The 17,871-nt window shown below is 49.1% G+C and overlaps 1 protein-coding gene across 4 annotated transcripts in view; it reads right to left on the bottom strand.

Annotated features, from left to right (window-relative positions):
- Positions 1–17,871, bottom strand: part of ST14 (ST14 transmembrane serine protease matriptase) — a 62,113-nt gene that overhangs the window by 18,784 nt on the left and 25,458 nt on the right. For 2 of the 4 annotated variants that reach the window (XM_075122276.1, XM_048827559.2), the window contains 5 exons: positions 4,148–4,307; positions 3,144–3,271; positions 2,570–2,640; positions 952–1,112; positions 59–94 (listed from right to left, as the gene is read on the bottom strand). In XM_075122276.1, the coding sequence (XP_074978377.1) occupies positions 59–94; positions 952–1,112; positions 2,570–2,640; positions 3,144–3,271; positions 4,148–4,304 (553 nt within the window). In that variant the 5' untranslated portion in view covers positions 4,305–4,307. Of the gene's footprint in view, positions 1–58; positions 95–951; positions 1,113–2,569; positions 2,641–3,143; positions 3,272–4,147; positions 4,308–6,695; positions 6,839–11,906; positions 12,274–17,871 lie in introns of those variants that run through there. The other 2 variants (XM_048827566.2, XM_048827563.2) reach the window with 2 other exon arrangements.

Genomic DNA, 17,871 nt, shown 5'->3' with positions numbered 1-17,871 from the left:
CCCACCCTCCAATTCAGGGGAAATATTTGCTGGCAAGAACAGTAAGAGTTACACTTACTGCCTCGTGATGATTGGATTATACTGGGATCAGCAGCTACGAGAGAAAAACACATTTCATTAGTAACAAGTTCACTGCTCAGATGCTAGGCAGGGAGCACCCAGCCAGCCTGCGTTTGACAGGGGAAAGAGCATCTTCCCTGACAGTGAGAGCCGGGGAAGCTGGTCCTCTGCCCCCAAAATAAGCAGAGCTCTGGCTTGGGTGCCTTGGATCACAGGGGAGAGGACTCAGGTCTGGAGGCTTCAGAATCCAAGCGAACGAGCCACAGTACACAGTTCTCTTATGATCTCGTCCCAGAGGGAGGACTCTGGCTCTCTCCAGAAGCAGCAGGGAGAACCCTGGGTTTCCCCATGAACACCACCTGCTTCCAGCTGGGATTCCCCACCGGGGTTGCGGAATCCTCCTTTCTCCCCAGCCCCATCGCCCTCATCAGAGGGGGCATGAGCTCTCTCAAGCCAAAAAAATACAATCCCACTCCCTAGGTAGGCCCCGCCCCAAAGAGTCCCTTAGCGCTGCGACTGCTGCTTCCCCTACACCATCCATAGAGCACGTCAGCTGTCCCAGGCATCCAGTGCTTGTCAAATTAGCACTTTGCCCTTCTGTAGAGCCTTCCCTCCAAGGACTCTCAAGCCATTCCCTGTCATTAACCGTCACAGCCCGGGCAAAGCAAGCAAATGTCGTCCCTACTGTACAGACAGGGAAACTGAGGCATGGAGCCATTAAGAGACCTACCCACACCCAGCGAGCTAGTGGCAAAGCTAATAGGACAGCAGGCCTCCAAGCACAGGTCTATTCCGCCTCCCCAAGAATCACCAAGGGCATCAGGCAGTTCCCTCCCACCTGACCCGGAGCCCAACGAGGAAGAAGAGAAGGGGAACGGAGCCAGGACTCACGGAAAGCAACAATCGAATTGACTTGCAACACAGGGTTCCGTGACTTGTACTTCACCGTTTGGATCAGACTCTGCTCGTCAGCCATGGCCTTGTCGAGCGCCTTGGCCCTGTATGCTGGGACAATGAACTCCGACCAATAATAGGCAATGACGCTGCCTTCGCTGCGGGGGAAAAGGGAGCCAAGTTACCGACAGTGTGCAAACACCGGGGGGAGGAGGAGAAGGAGACAGGGTCCTGGGACTCAGACTCAAAGGTCAGCAGGGATCAATCATCATGATCATCTAGTCTGACCCTCCTGCACATCACAGGCCACAGAACCTCCCCCACCCACTCCTATAATAGACCCCTAACCTCTGACTGAGTTACTGAAGTCCTCAAATCAAGTTACAGAGAATCCACCATTTACACTAGTTTAAACAAGCAAGGGACCCGTGCCCCACGCTGCAGAGGAAGGCGAAAAAGCCCCAGGGTCTCTGCAAATCTGACCCACAGGAAAATTCCTTCCTGACCCCAAATACAGCGATCAGTTAGACACTGAGCATGTGGGCGAGAGCCACCAGCCAGACACCTGGGAAAGAACTCTCTGTAGTAACTCAGAGCCTTCCCATATAGTGTCCCATCACCGGCCACTGAAGATATTTGCTGGTAGCAGTCGCAGATCAGCTACCCACCATCGTAGGCAGTCCCATCATCCCATCCCCTCCATAAACTTATCAAGCTCAGTCTTGAAGCCAGTTTGTTTTTTTGCCCACACTCCTCCCCTTGGGAGGCTGCTCCAGAACTTCTCTCCACTGATGGTTAGAAACCTTCATCTAATTGCAAGCCTAAACTTGTTGATGGCCAGTTTATATGTGTTTGTTCTTGTGTCCACATTGGCGCTTAACTTAAATAACTCCTCTCCCTCCCTGGTATTTACAGAGAGCATGCATATCTCCCCTCAGCTTTCTTTTGGCTAGGCTAAACAAGCCAAGCTCTTTGAGTCTCTTCTCACAAGGTAGGTTCCTATTCCTCGGATCATCCTAGATGTCCTCCTCTGCACCCGTTCCACTTTGAAGTCAAGGCCCATAAGCAGTGGAGGCTGCAGGGAATGAGGGCACACTGCTCTCACCTGAAACCCCCTGGCTCAGCCTGGTTCTGAGGCTCTTGGGGCAGAAGGTGAGCTAAACAAAAGGGCTGAATATGGCCTTGTCAGGAGCTCTGTTCAGGGAAGGGCCTTGCCAGACTGAGTCACCCATAGAGAGTCTATCCCTTAATACCACGACTAGGCCCATCACAGACCAATGTCACTTAATTTTGCCTGGTGCCACACAGTTCCGTTCCCTGGGGGCTGCCATTGGGTGCTCCCATTCAGAAGCAGCGTGTTACAAAGACGACTAATTGCACTGGGCTCAAGTCCCGGTGAGGTCATTCTTACTCTCTTAATCCAAATTAAAGGGAGCCCGACTGGGGAGCTCACAGCTGCTCTCTGTGCATGGGGGAAAATTGCTGCAGTGAGGTGGGTCTGTCCCATGGTAACCCAGGGAAGGTGAGTTTTTACCTCCCTGTAATTTCCGGGATGTACCAGCTCCCTGCCCCTACATACGGGCTCAGGATGCAACTGTAGGGAGGCAGCACCCACCTGAATGCAGTTATTACTGTCTCCTTGTGATAAGGGCCAATGTCTTGATTATTTTTATACATCGCCTTGATCTAAAAAAAAACAAAACAAACAAAAAAAACAACAGTAAAGAGAAACACATTATATATACAGAAAAGAATTTAAAATCAGGAGCACTTCAATTCCCAGCAGGTCTGGATGTTAAAAGAACAGAGTCAGGTTAAAAAAAACTAACATCACAGCGAAAGTTTGCGAGCCTGGGAACCTAAGGCAGGCTCCCGAGTCCATATTTAGACACCTACAAAGTCATGGGAGGACAACGTCAGCATCATTCGTGGGGGGCTCAGATCCTTCAGCGATTGGAGGTAGAGGAAGGGGTGTTGACATCCTATAAATGCCCAGTGAGCTCAGGTGGACACATAGAAGGCCGTTACTGCAGCCGGGGAGAGGAATCAGGGCAAGAAAGGGCCAAATGAACTGCAGTGCTGCGTGCAAGATCCCAGCACCCATGACAAGCTCTGGGGTGGGAAGACGGCCGAGCTGAGAGCTCCCTCTGGGGAAGCCCCACGTGGGGAGAGGTCAGCAAGTCCCTTACCGTCTGCTTCACCTTCTTGGAGAGCACGGCAAACTCGGTGGTGCTGGAGTTCTCGTAGGCGTCAATGAAGTTCAAATTCAGAATCACTAGGTGGCCATTGTAAACCTTCTGGACAGGGGCTCTCCGGTCTGGAAAACACCATCGCAGAAAGAGAAAAGGATTTCAGTGCAGCTATCAGAGCGAGAAAGCCTGAGCAAGACAGAGAACTCAGGGGTCCTGGCCTCCTACTCTAACCACTGGAAAACACAGACAGACCCCGGTCGTCAGCGGGCAGGACTGAGCGTGGGACCTCTGGAGCTTAGTGCATGAGCCTCTACCGCGTGAGCTAAAAGCCAGCTGGCTCTTAGCCACAGTTGTAAGAGCAGACTCATTAACGCTCTCTCTTTAAGTGGTCTTGATGCCACGAGATGGGAAAGAACACCACACCCAGGAGGTGTGTGGGTTACACTACCACCTATGGAATTTAAGGCCAGAAGGAACCACCAGATCATCTAGTCTGACCTCAGGCTAATTGCCACCAAAATCAGACAAAGTCTTCCAGCCCAGAGGAGACTCAACTGCCGTGTGCCACAGGCAGGGAACAGGAGGAACCGGGACGCTCAAGTGCCAGAGGCCCCCGCAATGGCCACCCCACTTTCACCCACAGCACCTCAGGAGTCGGTCACCAAGTGGGGGCACCCCAGACAGGATGGGCTGCTGCAGCTGCTCCCCAAGGTAGTGCAATTGAGCCACATAAGCCACACTAAGCAGAGAGGGGGCCACCAGCTTTTACGTGGCACTTCGATTGAAAGCCCTCAGAGCAGGGACTGAATCTTACTTCGGTGTTTGTGCAGAGGACAATACAATGGGGCCCGTGAACCCAAAAAGCAGCATAGTTCATCTGCGGGCAGCTCATTTGTGGGAATTAAAGGCCTCTGATCTGGGGGGGGGTCAGGCGCCATGGGCGAGCCCCCCCAGCTGCCCAGTCTAGCTGCACCGTCCGGGCGGGAAAGCACCTCACTCACATTTGAAGTGCCACACCAGGAGGCCGACAAGGAGGGAGACAAGCAGGAAGACGATCAGCACAGCAGTCACCACCACCCATCGCTTCGGGCCACGCTTCTCCACCTTCTTGGCATTCATGGTGGGGAGGAACTCCACCCCCTCCTCTTGGCCGTTCATGTCCTAGGAAGGAGAGTAGGGGACTCAGGATTAGAAAGCTCATTGCTACAGGCATACCACGCCCTGGTGCCAGGGCTTTTCAGAGCAGAGGAACAGGACTGGAACTTGAGAGATGTGGGTTCTAGTCCTGGTTCCCCTCACGTGAACGTGAAGCACAAAGATCCCATTCTCTGATTGATTGATTTATCAATGTCTTTATTTAGGAAGTTTTAACGCATTGACAATTCTAGCCACATAAAGATCAGACAATACAATAATCGTTACAACAGCGAGCTTCTGTCTAGAGAAATAATATGCCGTAATCTAATAATTGGACCTCTCTCTGTAACAAGGTGTTACCACTCATTCTCTTCTCTTTTTAATAATGACCCTTGGGCGATGCCAGAGCAGTCATTGGAAGTCCTCTCTCGCCACTGATCAGGGTTAAAATAACCCCCCTCTCCCAGCTCAGCCCCCATCCCACCCAGAACTCGTCATCAGTGCTGGTAACCTGCACTCGGCACCTTCTCCCCAAGAGCCTCCATCTCGCCATAGTAATGGGCTCCGGTGTCAACCCTGAGGAGCGTTAAATAACCCCCCCGTGCAATAATTCAACACATCATCGCAGAGAAACTCGCTAGAACAGTAGGGCAACATCGAAGTGGTCCTTGAATCCCAGACACCGCAGTTGGCTAATGAACACACACAAACGACTGGGTCCCAACGTACAGGCCTACCCAATGAGATCAGCTCTGCCAGAAGATTGAGCAGGTCAACATTCCACCTACCAGAGGGCCCTGGTGCACATATGCAAATCACTGAGTTATAACCTTATAAGAACTTAGTTTCATCAGCTTGAAGACAAACACGAAGTTACCCAAAACAATTCTGCAACATGCGTGCACCACACACAGCCGGCTGCGTATTGCAACACACACCAAACTATAAATAACTTGACTTCCCTGTTCCTAGGAAAGTTTTGCAACATGCTTCTGCAACCCAAAAATCAAGCAGCTCCTGAATTCACAAAAGGCAAATCAATCCAATGCCAGTTAAAGGAAATCAAAAGTGAAAACAGACCAAGTGTGTGAACACATCAGGCAGGAGCTGTGACTGCTTAAAGAGAGGAGACCCGTGAGATGTAGAAGGTGTGATGCATGCAGCGTGTGACCGCTAAAGTACTCAGAGGGGGCTGGAAGGAAGTGGGACTAGTGGTTATCACAGGGAACTAGGATGCAGGATTCCTGGGTTCCATCTCCAGCTTGCTTAGTGACTTTGGAAAGTTACTTAAACTCACCCGGAAATGGGATCACCACAAGAGCCTTGTGAGGTTTAGAGAGAGAGGTTTGTAAAGTGCTTTGAAGTGCTTGGTGGAAAGAGTCTACGGACATGCAAAATGTTCTAGGTTCAGAGAGCAGCTCATGCCATACATTTCAGTAGCCTAAAACCAGAAACTCCCAGGTGGGATACTGGGAGAGCATGAAGGAGCACGCAGATCTAGAGAGCACAGAAACACGGTGGACAAAGATACTCCATCAGGATGTGGGCACCACATGGAGCTTGGGCTCTGTCCACACCAGCAGGCTGCACCGTAATTCGCAGGGTAGAGGGAGGTCAGAGCTCCCTGGTCCTGTCTCCACTCCAGCTTCCAGCCTTGCCATAAATCACCACCAGCCCGTGCAGGAGGCAGGGTTTTCTCAGGGGCTTGGCTTAGACTGTGGAACAAACTCCCGCGGGCACTAGGGACCATCCCAAACCTCACACCGCCTCCTGCTTCAAGTTCCAGGCACACTACTTTGACCTGCTGCCTCCAACAAACGCAGAGCAGCATGGACACAAACAAAAAGCCTAAACAAAACACTCCACAGAGTACAATTCTCCCCCTGGGGAGAGGATGAGAGAGGCAACAGAGCACACAACAGATTTTAGTTACTCACAGCTGGAAGGTGCTAGGATATCAGGGTGATGAGGGCTGTATAATAGCAGATATAGAACAGCAGAAGAGCACTAGTAGTCGCAAAATTTGCTTGCACCCTTAAGTACAAGGGTAAGCAAGTATTCACCTCTCATAGCTGGGGAAACTGAGGCACCAAGGGGCAAAGTGACTTGTCAGGCAGTGGCAAGGCTGGGAGTTGAGCCCAGGTCTCCTCGCTTTAACCATTAGACATCACTGTTTCCGACACTTGACTGTGGGATGTTCATACGGGGGCATCCTGCCCAAGAACAGGACACCAGAAGTCAAGCTGAGAAGTTTGCCAGTCTACATCTGAGCGTTTGAGTGCTAAGAGCAGCACCCCTCCCCCCATGGCTCAGAGCACCTGTTGAATCATTTGTGGTTTTCAAAGTTACCAGGGAACGCCACACAAATGCACACCAGAGCAGGGTCAAGGAGTAGAAAGGGTCCTGACTCACCTGCAGCATGAACAGACAGAAACCCAGAGGCTGCAGGGAGGTGCCGATGAACTCAGCGCCACATACCGGGACGGTTTCAGTGACACACACGGAGCTTCACTTTCTCACAACGCCTGCCCCCAGCTCGCCTCACCCCACCCACATACGTGCAAGCAGCAAACTCAGCCAGGCCAGGGAGGGACCCAGCAACAGCCTGTGCATTTCCTTCCAAGATCACGGAAGGATGGGCAAAGAGGAAGGAGGAAACGTGATACATTCTGCTTTTGCTTCTGTTTCTCGCCAGCCTTGGGATGAATTGTGGTTGCACACACTCCGTATGCTCAGCCATTGACGCAAGGAGGTCTCATTTTGCACTTACTGCATTTCCTGTTTTATGCACCATCTGGAGGGCGTGGCAGAGTTCTAACCATCAGCCCTGCAGTCTAGATACATCCTACTAAAAGGGGTTCAAATCCCACCTGAGCTAACACAAGCCCTTCATCCTGCTTCGTACAGTTCACCATGCCTTTCTGAGCCTCTTTGACACCAAGACCTACCTGCTAGGAAGGGATTTTAAAAACCCCAGGGCACTTCTCATGAGAGCAGGGGTTCGGAGCCCCAGTTCGTTGGCCAAGTTTCTGCTCCCCCATAGCAAGCCAGCTGCCCCACTTCTTATCCAGAGGTGGCTGCATTTCTGTGCTGAAGGGGTGCAATTTGTGAAGCACTCTGGGACCCTTCAGCTTGAAATGCGCCAAGTAATGAGCAAGTCCAGGCCTCCTCTCCCTTTGAGCACTGCAGCCTACTCCAGCCTGTCCCTAACTGCTGCCCAGCTCACCTTCCCATCCCCTTCACCCTGGCCATGTTACCTCTACTCAAGGCTCCTTCTGGGCTTCCCACAACAAATCCAAGGACCCCTGAGGGTGAGGCCCTACTCAGCTGCCTCCTACCCTATCCATGTATCTGCTCTCCCTGGTTATTTGCCCTAGTGCTTGCAAAGCTCTGCACCGCTTGTCACTTATTCTCAACTTTGCACCTTCCCTTATTTCCCACCCCCCACAAGTTTAGAATAGTCTCCCACTTCCTGTCTGCTGCTGAGCCTAGCCCTCTCCCCTAACACTCCCATAATTCCAGAAATACTTCCTACCTTGCCCTCTTCCCCAATAACCTCTCCAAACCCTCTCTTTCCCAAGCCATGGTCTCAGGCCTTTTATCCCAAACTGTCCAGGACAGAGAACACATTCTACTGACGATCTGCTAAACCCTATGTAAATGTAACCCTTTGTAAGTAATTATTAAGGTGGTCATTGAAAGGCCTTGGATACTAAAAGAACACAGGGTTCTCAACAGCTCTTTCAAGACTTCTCTTAGTTACTGGCTGAATGAATTAGTCCAAGACTCAGAGGCACGTTACCATAAAGCTCTGAGAGTCGGCTCTATTAAGATGGCTTCTAGCACCCTTGGCTTTCTCTCCATCAGCTGACTCTGAGGAGCGTTTGTAAACCACCATGTACAGCTGTGACTTGATAATCAGATGGCTTGTCCACCAAAAGAGGGGGAAGAGCAGAACCACCATGAAATCCATGATGGTCCACACTATAGGGACCTAGTTTACCTAAACAGCATGTAATTCCCATGAGGCTGGGTACAATAGAAAAAAGGACAGACTGATTGCCACAAAACCCAAATATTGCACAAATGGACAAATTTATTGTGCACATTGATCAGGATGGACCAACAGAAACCAATTGGAACCAAAGCTTCTTGGAGGTTCTAACACATTTCTCCTCAGTATCAATAACTGGCCATAACCGGAAGCCATAAAATACCTCCATCTAGGTCATTTTCACAGAATTGCCAGCTCTCCTGATTTTATCATTCATTATAGCAGTTGCTTTTCTTAAAACCCTGGCTCTGAAGTCACGTTATCCCCTCAGAATCTCAGCGTTCATTTGAAATAAAGGAATAAATAACAGTCTAGCTTCATGGTTACAGAGAAAAGCTTGAAAATGCAAACCCTGAAGACTCAGGAACCAGAAAGAAAATAAAAAGCCTCCAGTGTAGCCTTTAAAAGCAAAAATCTCATCTTCTTTGAGCCAATCTCATGCGTGTTTGGAATTGGATTCATGTGCTGTGACTGCTTTGGGATGGCAATGCTGTCCTTGCCACACTCCCAAATGTGCTCACCATCCCCCGGGGAAACCTCCTTCCCATGAGGCTTCCAGCCCAGTTGTGCTGACCAAGAGGTTCAGAATAGAATGAGGTCGTCTGGATGCTTTTCCAAATCCAGCCATGACCCTTCTGAGGTCCCCTCCCCTCCAGCTCCACTATAACCCCAAGAGCCACAACTACACTCAAGAGTCTTATTTTAAACTAACCATCCCGAGATCACCGCTCTGGCTGTCTCATAGGCTCCCAGTGGACTCCCCTGAACCCACTCTGAGTGGGGAAAGCCCCCACTCAGGGGGCATCTCACCCCAGCTGGGAACAGGGTCCAGCCACTCAGCTCCCCGGAGGGGCAGGGGGCAGCTAGGCTCTAGCTGCCTGAGCTGTGAAATTGACAAGACGGCTGATGGGAGGGAAGCAGTGTCTACATAGACACTGCATTGCCCTAACCAGACTGACATAAGCCTCTCGTGGAGGTGGAGTCATGATGTCAGTATATTAGGGAACTTAGATCGGCGGGAGGAAGGCTGTAGGGTGGACTCTGACATAATTAGGTCAACATAAACTGCCTTTTGTCGACCGAACTGTATAATGTAGACCAGCCCTGAGTTGCTGTTAAAAAAAAGAAAAAGACCTTCCCTTCCCGCAGGGCAGGCGGTTAAAGGAGCAAGACTGCAGGTGGCCCAGTGGCACTTTCTCCTGGGGCATGCAGGGAGCCAGGTTCCATTGGCATTCCTGGCATGTCTCACACGCAGCCCAGGGAGCGGACGTAACAGTAAGGGGCAGGGGGAGCAGTTTGCATTGCTGCTCCTCGTGCCCTAGGTGCTCTGTGGTTAAACCAAGAGCCTTCAGTCTCCAGGGCTGCTAATGTGGCATCTTTCACCAGCTGCTACGTTTTCATGCAATGAGCAATGAAAAACCCAGAAGATTCAACTTTACTAAGTAAAACTGGGGGCCTAAAATCATTCACCAAATACATTCAGTTCTCAGACACTGGAAGCAGATCTCCTGTTCCAGTCTTTGCTTTATAGCTCTCCGCCCATCCGATCACAAGTCCTCCCTAGCTATTGCGTAATCTGTGGGCTGGTTTCATTTGACCTGATTCATTGCTCGACTCCCACGACTCAGCTTTTAACGACAGGATAAAAACATTCTGCTAGATGCCAACAAATCCAGCTGTAGGGTCATTGGTGGGGAGCCATGCCAATCATTGGGTAGCTTGGAGTGGCACCGTGCCCTATTCTCCCTTCACACCACTCTCAAGACACAAAGCTATCTGTCATTTTAACCCACACGCAGCACTTCAGCCCTTTTGGCAGAGGCAGAAAACTACAATTTCTCCTCCTTAGCAGCCCCGGTGACTCAACGGGAAGGAAGAGGCCACACGCAACTAACGTCAACAAGACCAAAGCAAGTTAGTTCAAAAAAAAGCCCCCACAAATATATCTTACTCTATGTTCCATTCTACACAGCCGATGAAGTGGGCTGTAGCCCACGAAAGCTTATGCTCTAATAAATGTTGTTAGTCTCTAAGGTGCAACAAGTCCTCCTGTTCTTTTTGCAGATACAGACTAACACGGCTGCTACTCTGAGATCTCCCGCCTCTGAGATCCAGCTGTTCAAGGTATTTTTAGACTGGAATCGTGATCTGTCCAGAAAAACCATTAACTGAATGAACTGGCTAGTTTGTGTGTGTACACACCACTGCCCTCTGCTGGATGGGATTAAAAGTGCTCAGCTGTGTGCCATTAGCCCTATACTGCTAGCAGCTAATGGGGAGTCTCCTTCGCTGAGGTGGGTAGAGGGCTTTGTTTGTGGAGAGGGAGGATCAGAGAGTCCTAGCCTGCTGTCACCATACAGTTCTGAACGGTCAGGCCATGTGACACAGTGACAACAAGAATAAACGCTACAGAAGCAATAAGCTATCCAGCTACCCAGCACATGTGATACCGGGCTCCACCCAGGCTGCTACTGGCTCTGCTTCTGACACCCGCTCACTCCACACTTTGGGGGGGGGAGACACATCTTGGCTCTCCACACCGCCCCCAGCTCTTCTCACAACATGAACATAAGAAGGATTTTTATTTAAACAAAAAAAAGTTCCCTCCACCCAAGCCGGAGCCAAACCTGGAATTTTCAAGCCACATGCCTAACCCCACAAAGCTGCTGGCACCCTCCCATCCTAGCTCTGACGTGAGGCAGAGATCAAGGTCCAGCTACGTGGCTGGTGGGGTCCCAGGAGAGGCACGGTGGCCAGAGGACAATTTCCGGGCACAGGCATGAGATCCACACTGGCGAAAGGCAGGGACTGAGTGTGCAGAGTTGGGCCTCAGGACAAGACTCATCTGTGGTGAGGGACTGGGCAGAGCAGAAGGCACAGTCCCAGTGCTGGATACTTCACCTTCACCATCAGCCCACACCTCACTGTACCTCCGGAGACCTATCCTCCAGCTGAACCAACGAACACTCTCAAAAGGGAGCAAGCTGTTTCGGGGCTCTATGCTGCTGGCATCAGTCTGCGGTGTCACCCAATACCTGCCCTCCCCACGCTGCCAATTCCTGAGTTCCAGGAGGGGTTCCACTTCCCCATGAGGATCAGGATTTACCAGGAGAAAGGTTACCTGTGACCTTTCAAAAACCCTGGTGCATTTGGAGCCAGCGGCTCTGATCCAGGCTGCAGGCTCTGGCTTGGTCAGCAGCTCCAACTGAGAAGACGGCAGGGCAATAGATCAGGAAGAACGAGCAAAAGGAGATGAAAGGAAGGTGATACTGGAAAATCAGTTCAACTGCAGGACAGCATGGGCCAGGGGTCAGGAACCGCAGCATCACCTTTGTCCATTATTAATGCAATGCCCAGAGATGAACAGGACCCTTTCCAACAGTCTACCCGAAAGAGCTTGCAGTCTAGCTCATGGCCTGACTGAGACAGGACGTGACCAGGCAGTGCCAGTGGGATGGGGAAGGATGGGGCTACAGCATGGCCTGGCTGTTCCACACAAGCTTTTCAAAAGTTTGTTTTAACCTCAGTTTCTGAACCAACGCTAAATGCAATTCAGTCTTTGGTTTTACCTGCAGTTAGTGTTCAGCGGCACTCTGTCAGGCTCTGCCTTGCAGTCGTCAGGCCTACTAGTTGGAGCAGAGATCAAAGCGGGACATAGGGATGGGACCGGCCCAGGGTGGTGCTGGAATTGAGATCCAGGGGTCAGAACGGAGATCAGAGTCCACAGACAAGCCAGAATCAGTACCGAAGCTGGGATCCAGGTCCAGGCCAAAGGTCAAAGCCGGGTAGTCTGAGAGTGAGGAAGGTCAGGAAGTGGACGCAAGGCTGGAGCAAAGTCACAGTAGGGCTCAAACAAGGATGGGGCAGGAACAGGATTGAGAGCAGGCTCGGAGTCTCGAAAGCCTGACACACCGCGAGGCTTGCAGGAGGGTTCCTGGTCGGGTGGTGCTGTTGCACAGACTGATCTGCAGCTCTGGCGGGGTTGGAGAAATACCCGGGGCCTGGGGGGCAGGTCATTTGACCCAGGCTCTACTCTGGGACAGGCTGCTGCCTGTGACCAAAGACTGAGTCACTGCAGGCTCTGTGGAAAGGGTGAGCGAGTGCAATCGGGTTGTTGCAGTCACTCACAGCAGCTCTGCTGGACGGACAGCTGAGGGAGCAGCCCTGACTGGGCTGCGGGTTTGCCTCGCACACCCATGGTCAGCTGTGGCATCCAGCATATCTCCCCCTTGCGGGTACTACACTTGAGTCCCGTCTCTTCACCATCACTGCAGTGTTCTGGGATAAGCAGGACAAAAACTGGAAACGCTAGGCACACATGAGACTCAACCTGATACGACCCAGCCAAGCCATCACTTCGGGTCAGGGGTCCGTCCTTTCCAAGGCCTCGCTACATCTCTTCTGGTCTCTGTACAGACCTGCAAACATCTCGAACTGCTAGTGAGGCACGTATTGAGAGAAACCCTAAAGCAAGAGTCCCCGGACAAGAAGAGAGCCCAGCACATGTCGAGGAGGAGGCAGAACTCAGAGGGCTGGCTGAGAGCTGTAGGAAAAGGCAGGTCTCATCTGACCAAACAGGGCAGCTGGACGGGAGCGGGCATCTGACCTTGATTCAGGGCCGTTCTGTTCAGCAATGTTTTTTGCCGTCATCTGTAAATAAGGTTTCAGAGTAGCAGCCGTGTTAGAGTCTCTAAGGTGCCACAAGTCCTCCTTTTCTTTTTGCGAATACAGACTAACACGGCTGCTACTCTGAAACCTGTCATTATGCAAGGCACTGCATTTAGCCGTATGGAGTGGAAATCTATCAACTGCATAAAAGAAATGCTCAAATAAATTGGTTAGTCTCTAAGGTGCCACAAGTACTCCTTTTCTATCTGTAAATAAGTCTTTCAATTCAAGACTCCAGGTCCCAGCCTGTGAATCCAAAGACCTGCCCACCCCAGGTCTCATCTGCCGAGGCTGATGTTTAATAAGTCAAATAAACGCCAAATATGCAGCCTGGGGCCAGGTCTACACTTGGATAGCTGTGCGGACAAGACCTTCCTACGCCGACAAAGCACTCCTAGTGGGGATGCAGCTTATATCAGCAAAACCGCACAGCTTTGCCAGTACAACTGTGTCCACACGGAGGGCTTTTGCTGGTACAGCTACGTCGGTCAGGGATTGCACCTCATCACACCCCTGGCCAACACAGCTATGTCTGACAGAAGTTTGTAATACAAACCCGACCGGGGGTAAGTGCCAGAAGGGGCAAAAATAACATCACATCATTCAACTCAGCCTTCCAAACCAGACAGGTTTGGGATGCTCCAAGCCACTACACAAATAGATCGCACTTTAATTCCCCATTCACAAACATATGCTCAAGAGACACTATTTCAAGGAAGACTTGCATCCAGACAAATTACGTCCAACTCTGTGTTTGAGACACAAATGGCTGATGCTGCTCCCAGTGAAGTCAATGGCAAAACTCTCCTGGATTTTAGCAGGAATGAGACTTTAGACACTCAGGTCAAAATTTGCAGTAACAAGCTTTCCATAAAAACCTTTACAGTAGTAGATGCCTTTTTATCTCTAAGTTTTCCCACACATATATTCAGTGATTCTAATGGAAACAGGGTATTTTTGCCCAGTAAGGACGTGATTTTCACTTCAAACTATTCATATTAATTTGAATGGGAATTGGGCAGCCCAATCTCTTTGGGAATTGGGCAGCCCAATCTTTCTGATTACTTGGAAATATCCCATCCTAAATATTCCCCTGCAACCCATTCAGATCCATCACGGTGCCGCATCGCAGAGCCTGGAAGCAAAATGACTAGTCAGTAACTAACTGCTAAAGTGAAATTGACATATCTATTTCCCTTGTCCCAACACAAGAACCTAATCATGTCACATTACAGTCGAAACCAGAAAAACATGAAAATATGATTTGTTTTAATACTGTAAGATGTAACAGCAATAATGATGAAAAATCACACGGGACTGCATCCCGCAGCAAGTTTTCAGACTTCTCCATTGAAATCAACAGAAAGTTCTGCTTAAACACCAATAGCCAAGCCCACAAAAATAAATTAAAAAATCAAAACAATAAATAAATAAATAAATAAATAAAATCATGGTACCCCAAAATCATGATATTTAAACACACACCCCAATACTTGTTAGGGGGTTATTTGCCCGCTGGGTTTTCAGCTCGAGGACACATTTTCAAGCTTTTCTCTAGAACTATGCTAACTAGTCACTTAGCTTTATTAATTATGATGATGATTATTTTAAGAACTAAGATTCTCAGGCAACCACATGGCTCCAGGAGCTGGGGCTTTAAGATATGCACTACATATCGCGAGACTTATGACAAAAATCACGAGAGCCGGCACGTGGTGCATCTGACAAAGAAATCTAAGCAATCCAAAAGCCAACAAAATTTACATGTTAAAATGGTCTGTGTTTCACACGAGATTTCACACTAAATTTCAAATGAGAGCAAGTGTTCACATATTGGCTGTAATGTACAGCTATGGGAGTGAGATGGAGTCACTTTCCTTGTACAGAGACCAAACCTAAGCGCTGTTAGTTGGGCAGCACGAAGCACAGAGTCAGAATTGTTTAAACAATTCAGTTGGATAACAGTGTTGCACCCAGATCCTTTGTAAACTCTGCTTGTACCATTATCAAAGTATATAACAAGAGGTTATCCTTTTCACGCAAGGCTGGAATAGGCTTTTGATAAGAACACACACATTTGAAAATAGGTTTCAGAGTAACAGCCGTGTTAGTCTGTATTCGCAAAAAGAAAAGGAGGACTTGTGGCACCTTAGAGACTAACCAATTTATTTGAGCATGAGCTTTCGTGAGCTACAGCTCACTTCATCGGATGCGTGCTGTTGAAACTCACTTCATCGGATGCGTACTGTGGAAACAATTTCCACAGTATGCATCTGATGAAGTGAGCTGTAGCTCACGAAAGCTCATGCTCAAATAAATTGGTTAGTCTCTAAGGTGCCACAAGTTCTCCTTTTTATTTGAAAATAGGACGCCTGCAACTAAACAGCCTTAGGGCAGCAGAGAAATCCTGTCAGTCTCGGCATTTCTCTTCCTCCCCAGTTCCTTGTTAAGGACAATTAGATTATAAAATGGAGATTAACCTAAGGAAGGAATAAACTGCAGGAAGTGAGAGACAGAGCTTCCTGCCAACACAAGTGTCCTTCCTGATAAAGGGGGGAAAGACCTGTGGGAATCAGTTCAGCATAAATCTGGTAAAGAGGGCTGAGTGTGCCACACCTCTTGTTAGAAGCTGCCTTGAGTCTTTAGAGCCACAAGTTCAATTCCCCACTAAGCCAACTCATCTTGTTGCCTTTCTGAGTTAGATGAGAAACTGAATCCCATTATGTTTACTGTGGAGGATTCTCATGGAGGAAACTTGAAAGCCAAGGCCCATTCTGCTCTGCATAGACATTGAAGATTTGGTCCAGTGCCCCAGGCCAGGGTTACCAACCCAGCTGCCTTTGGGCAGTGTGCTGCATGCCAGCTGGCTGGTGCCCTGCACCCCAGAAATGGCTGCATCAGACACATGGATAGAACTTACATAAGACTTCAGAATTCTTTGGAATAAAAAGTTACATTATGGTCATGATTTTGATCTCACTCACACCAGTGAAACGCCATTCATGTCAATGGATTTTAAACGCCAATTTACACCTCTATTTGTGAGAAAGGAAGCATGCCTTGACATTTATGTGCACCCTTTTAAAAAAAGCTGTTCTCCAATACAGCTGTAGAGAGATAAAGATGTCAAAAAAAAAAAAAAAAAGCCCCCCACAAGGGACTGTCTCCCTCAATGAGTTTCAAGCAGAATCCCACATTGAAATCAACAGGGAGTTTCACTTAAAGCCGGATAGTTAAGACTTGATCTTGCATGCCAAGCTCCCATTGACTTCAGTGGGAGTTTGGGGTGTGTAGGCAAGATCAAGTCTGATGCACCTGCTTTGATATCGTCGCCATTCCTCAAAGGCACCCAGCATGCCACGTGGCTGATTGGTCTGTCTACTGTAAGCTCCTTGTGGGCACAGGCAGCTTCATGATTCAGACTGCACTGAGCGTCCTCTCTGGGTTCTTAATTAAGCATAAATCTAAATCTTGGTTCCCCTCCCACCCCCCAAGATAGAATATGTTCACGATATCCCTCCATTAGTCACCTGATGCTATTTAACTAGCAATAAATGACAATAGATGTAAATGGCAGCCCTCTCCTGTCTAGGTGTTCAGATCACCGTACAGCCAAATAGAAGAGAGTCAGGAATTCAATACCTAGCAATGGTCTCCCTGAGTAATGAAGGTCAGAGTCAGACTTTACCAGAGGGGTTTTGTTTTGTTTTGATTTGTTTTTAAAGGGTGGGGAATCTAGGTTCCAATTTAGGCCCATTAATAGAGACAGCAGAAGACCGATGCAAGCACTTTGCATCAGACACTAACCCAGAGAAAGTAGATGGAAATTCTATCATTTTACCATCCACACCAGCTGGCAAGGATTTACACTTAACTAGTGCAAGAAATCTGGTCCCACCTAAAACTCTGCTGCTGCTCTGAAACCTACATGTGAGCTAAAGAAGAAACTCCATTATTATTTGTCGCAGGCTAAGGCCTATGACACAGTGGAATAGATTTGTTGCCAATTCCTGAGATATTTGGCAAACAAAATAAAAAGAAAAAAAAGGAAAACCAGCCCCTGGAGGCTAGTCATTAGTCATTGATACTCTCAGCTCTACCCTTAAATGGGGGGTGGGGGTGGGGATTATAATTATAATTACAGAGAATAATAATATACAGAGAATTATAAACCAGTCAGCCATAACTTCTGGAACCTAGAAAGATACTGGAAGAAGCTAGAAATCAATTTGTAAGCACCTAGAGCAGTGGTCCCCAAACTGTGGCGCAGACCTCTATGGGGGCACGGAGGAACGTTCGGGGGGCACAGGGTGCCTGGCCCAAGCCAACCCCCATGGGGGGTCAGCAGGGAGCATCACCCTGCCCCACTCTACCCCCAGCTCCACTCCAGCTCCGCTCCCAGCACCTGGCCTTTGCCACTGTCTCCTGGCTGAACACGGACCAGGTAGGGGAGGCGCGGACAAAAAAGTTTGGAGACCAATGATCTAGAGGGTAATAGGATTATAATTAATAGCCAGTACAGATTTGTCAAGAACAAATCACACCAAACCAACCCCGTTTCCTTCTTTGCCAGGGTTACTGATCGAGTGAATAGGGGGAAGCACTAGCTGGGATATATACTCCTGAGGGAATTCTGCGCCAAAAACCCCAAAATTCTGCATATTTTGTTTGTCAGAATAGTGCACTATAATCACACCAGTTTCACTTATTTTGCTAATTTATTTAAACAACCATACGGGGTGGGGGGGGAGCGGGAATCACAACAACGGTTCAGCATTTCCTAAACACATGGAAGTTAAGTTACAAATACTTGGTAACCAATATCCTGCATTCCAGTTATAATCCTGGATTTTCATTTAAAATTAC

The sequence above is a fragment of the Caretta caretta genome, chromosome 22 (assembly GCF_965140235.1).
Source record: "Caretta caretta isolate rCarCar2 chromosome 22, rCarCar1.hap1, whole genome shotgun sequence".
In the NCBI taxonomy this organism is placed as follows: domain Eukaryota; kingdom Metazoa; phylum Chordata; order Testudines; family Cheloniidae; genus Caretta; species Caretta caretta.
This window is presented reverse-complemented; position numbering and strand designations above follow the sequence as displayed.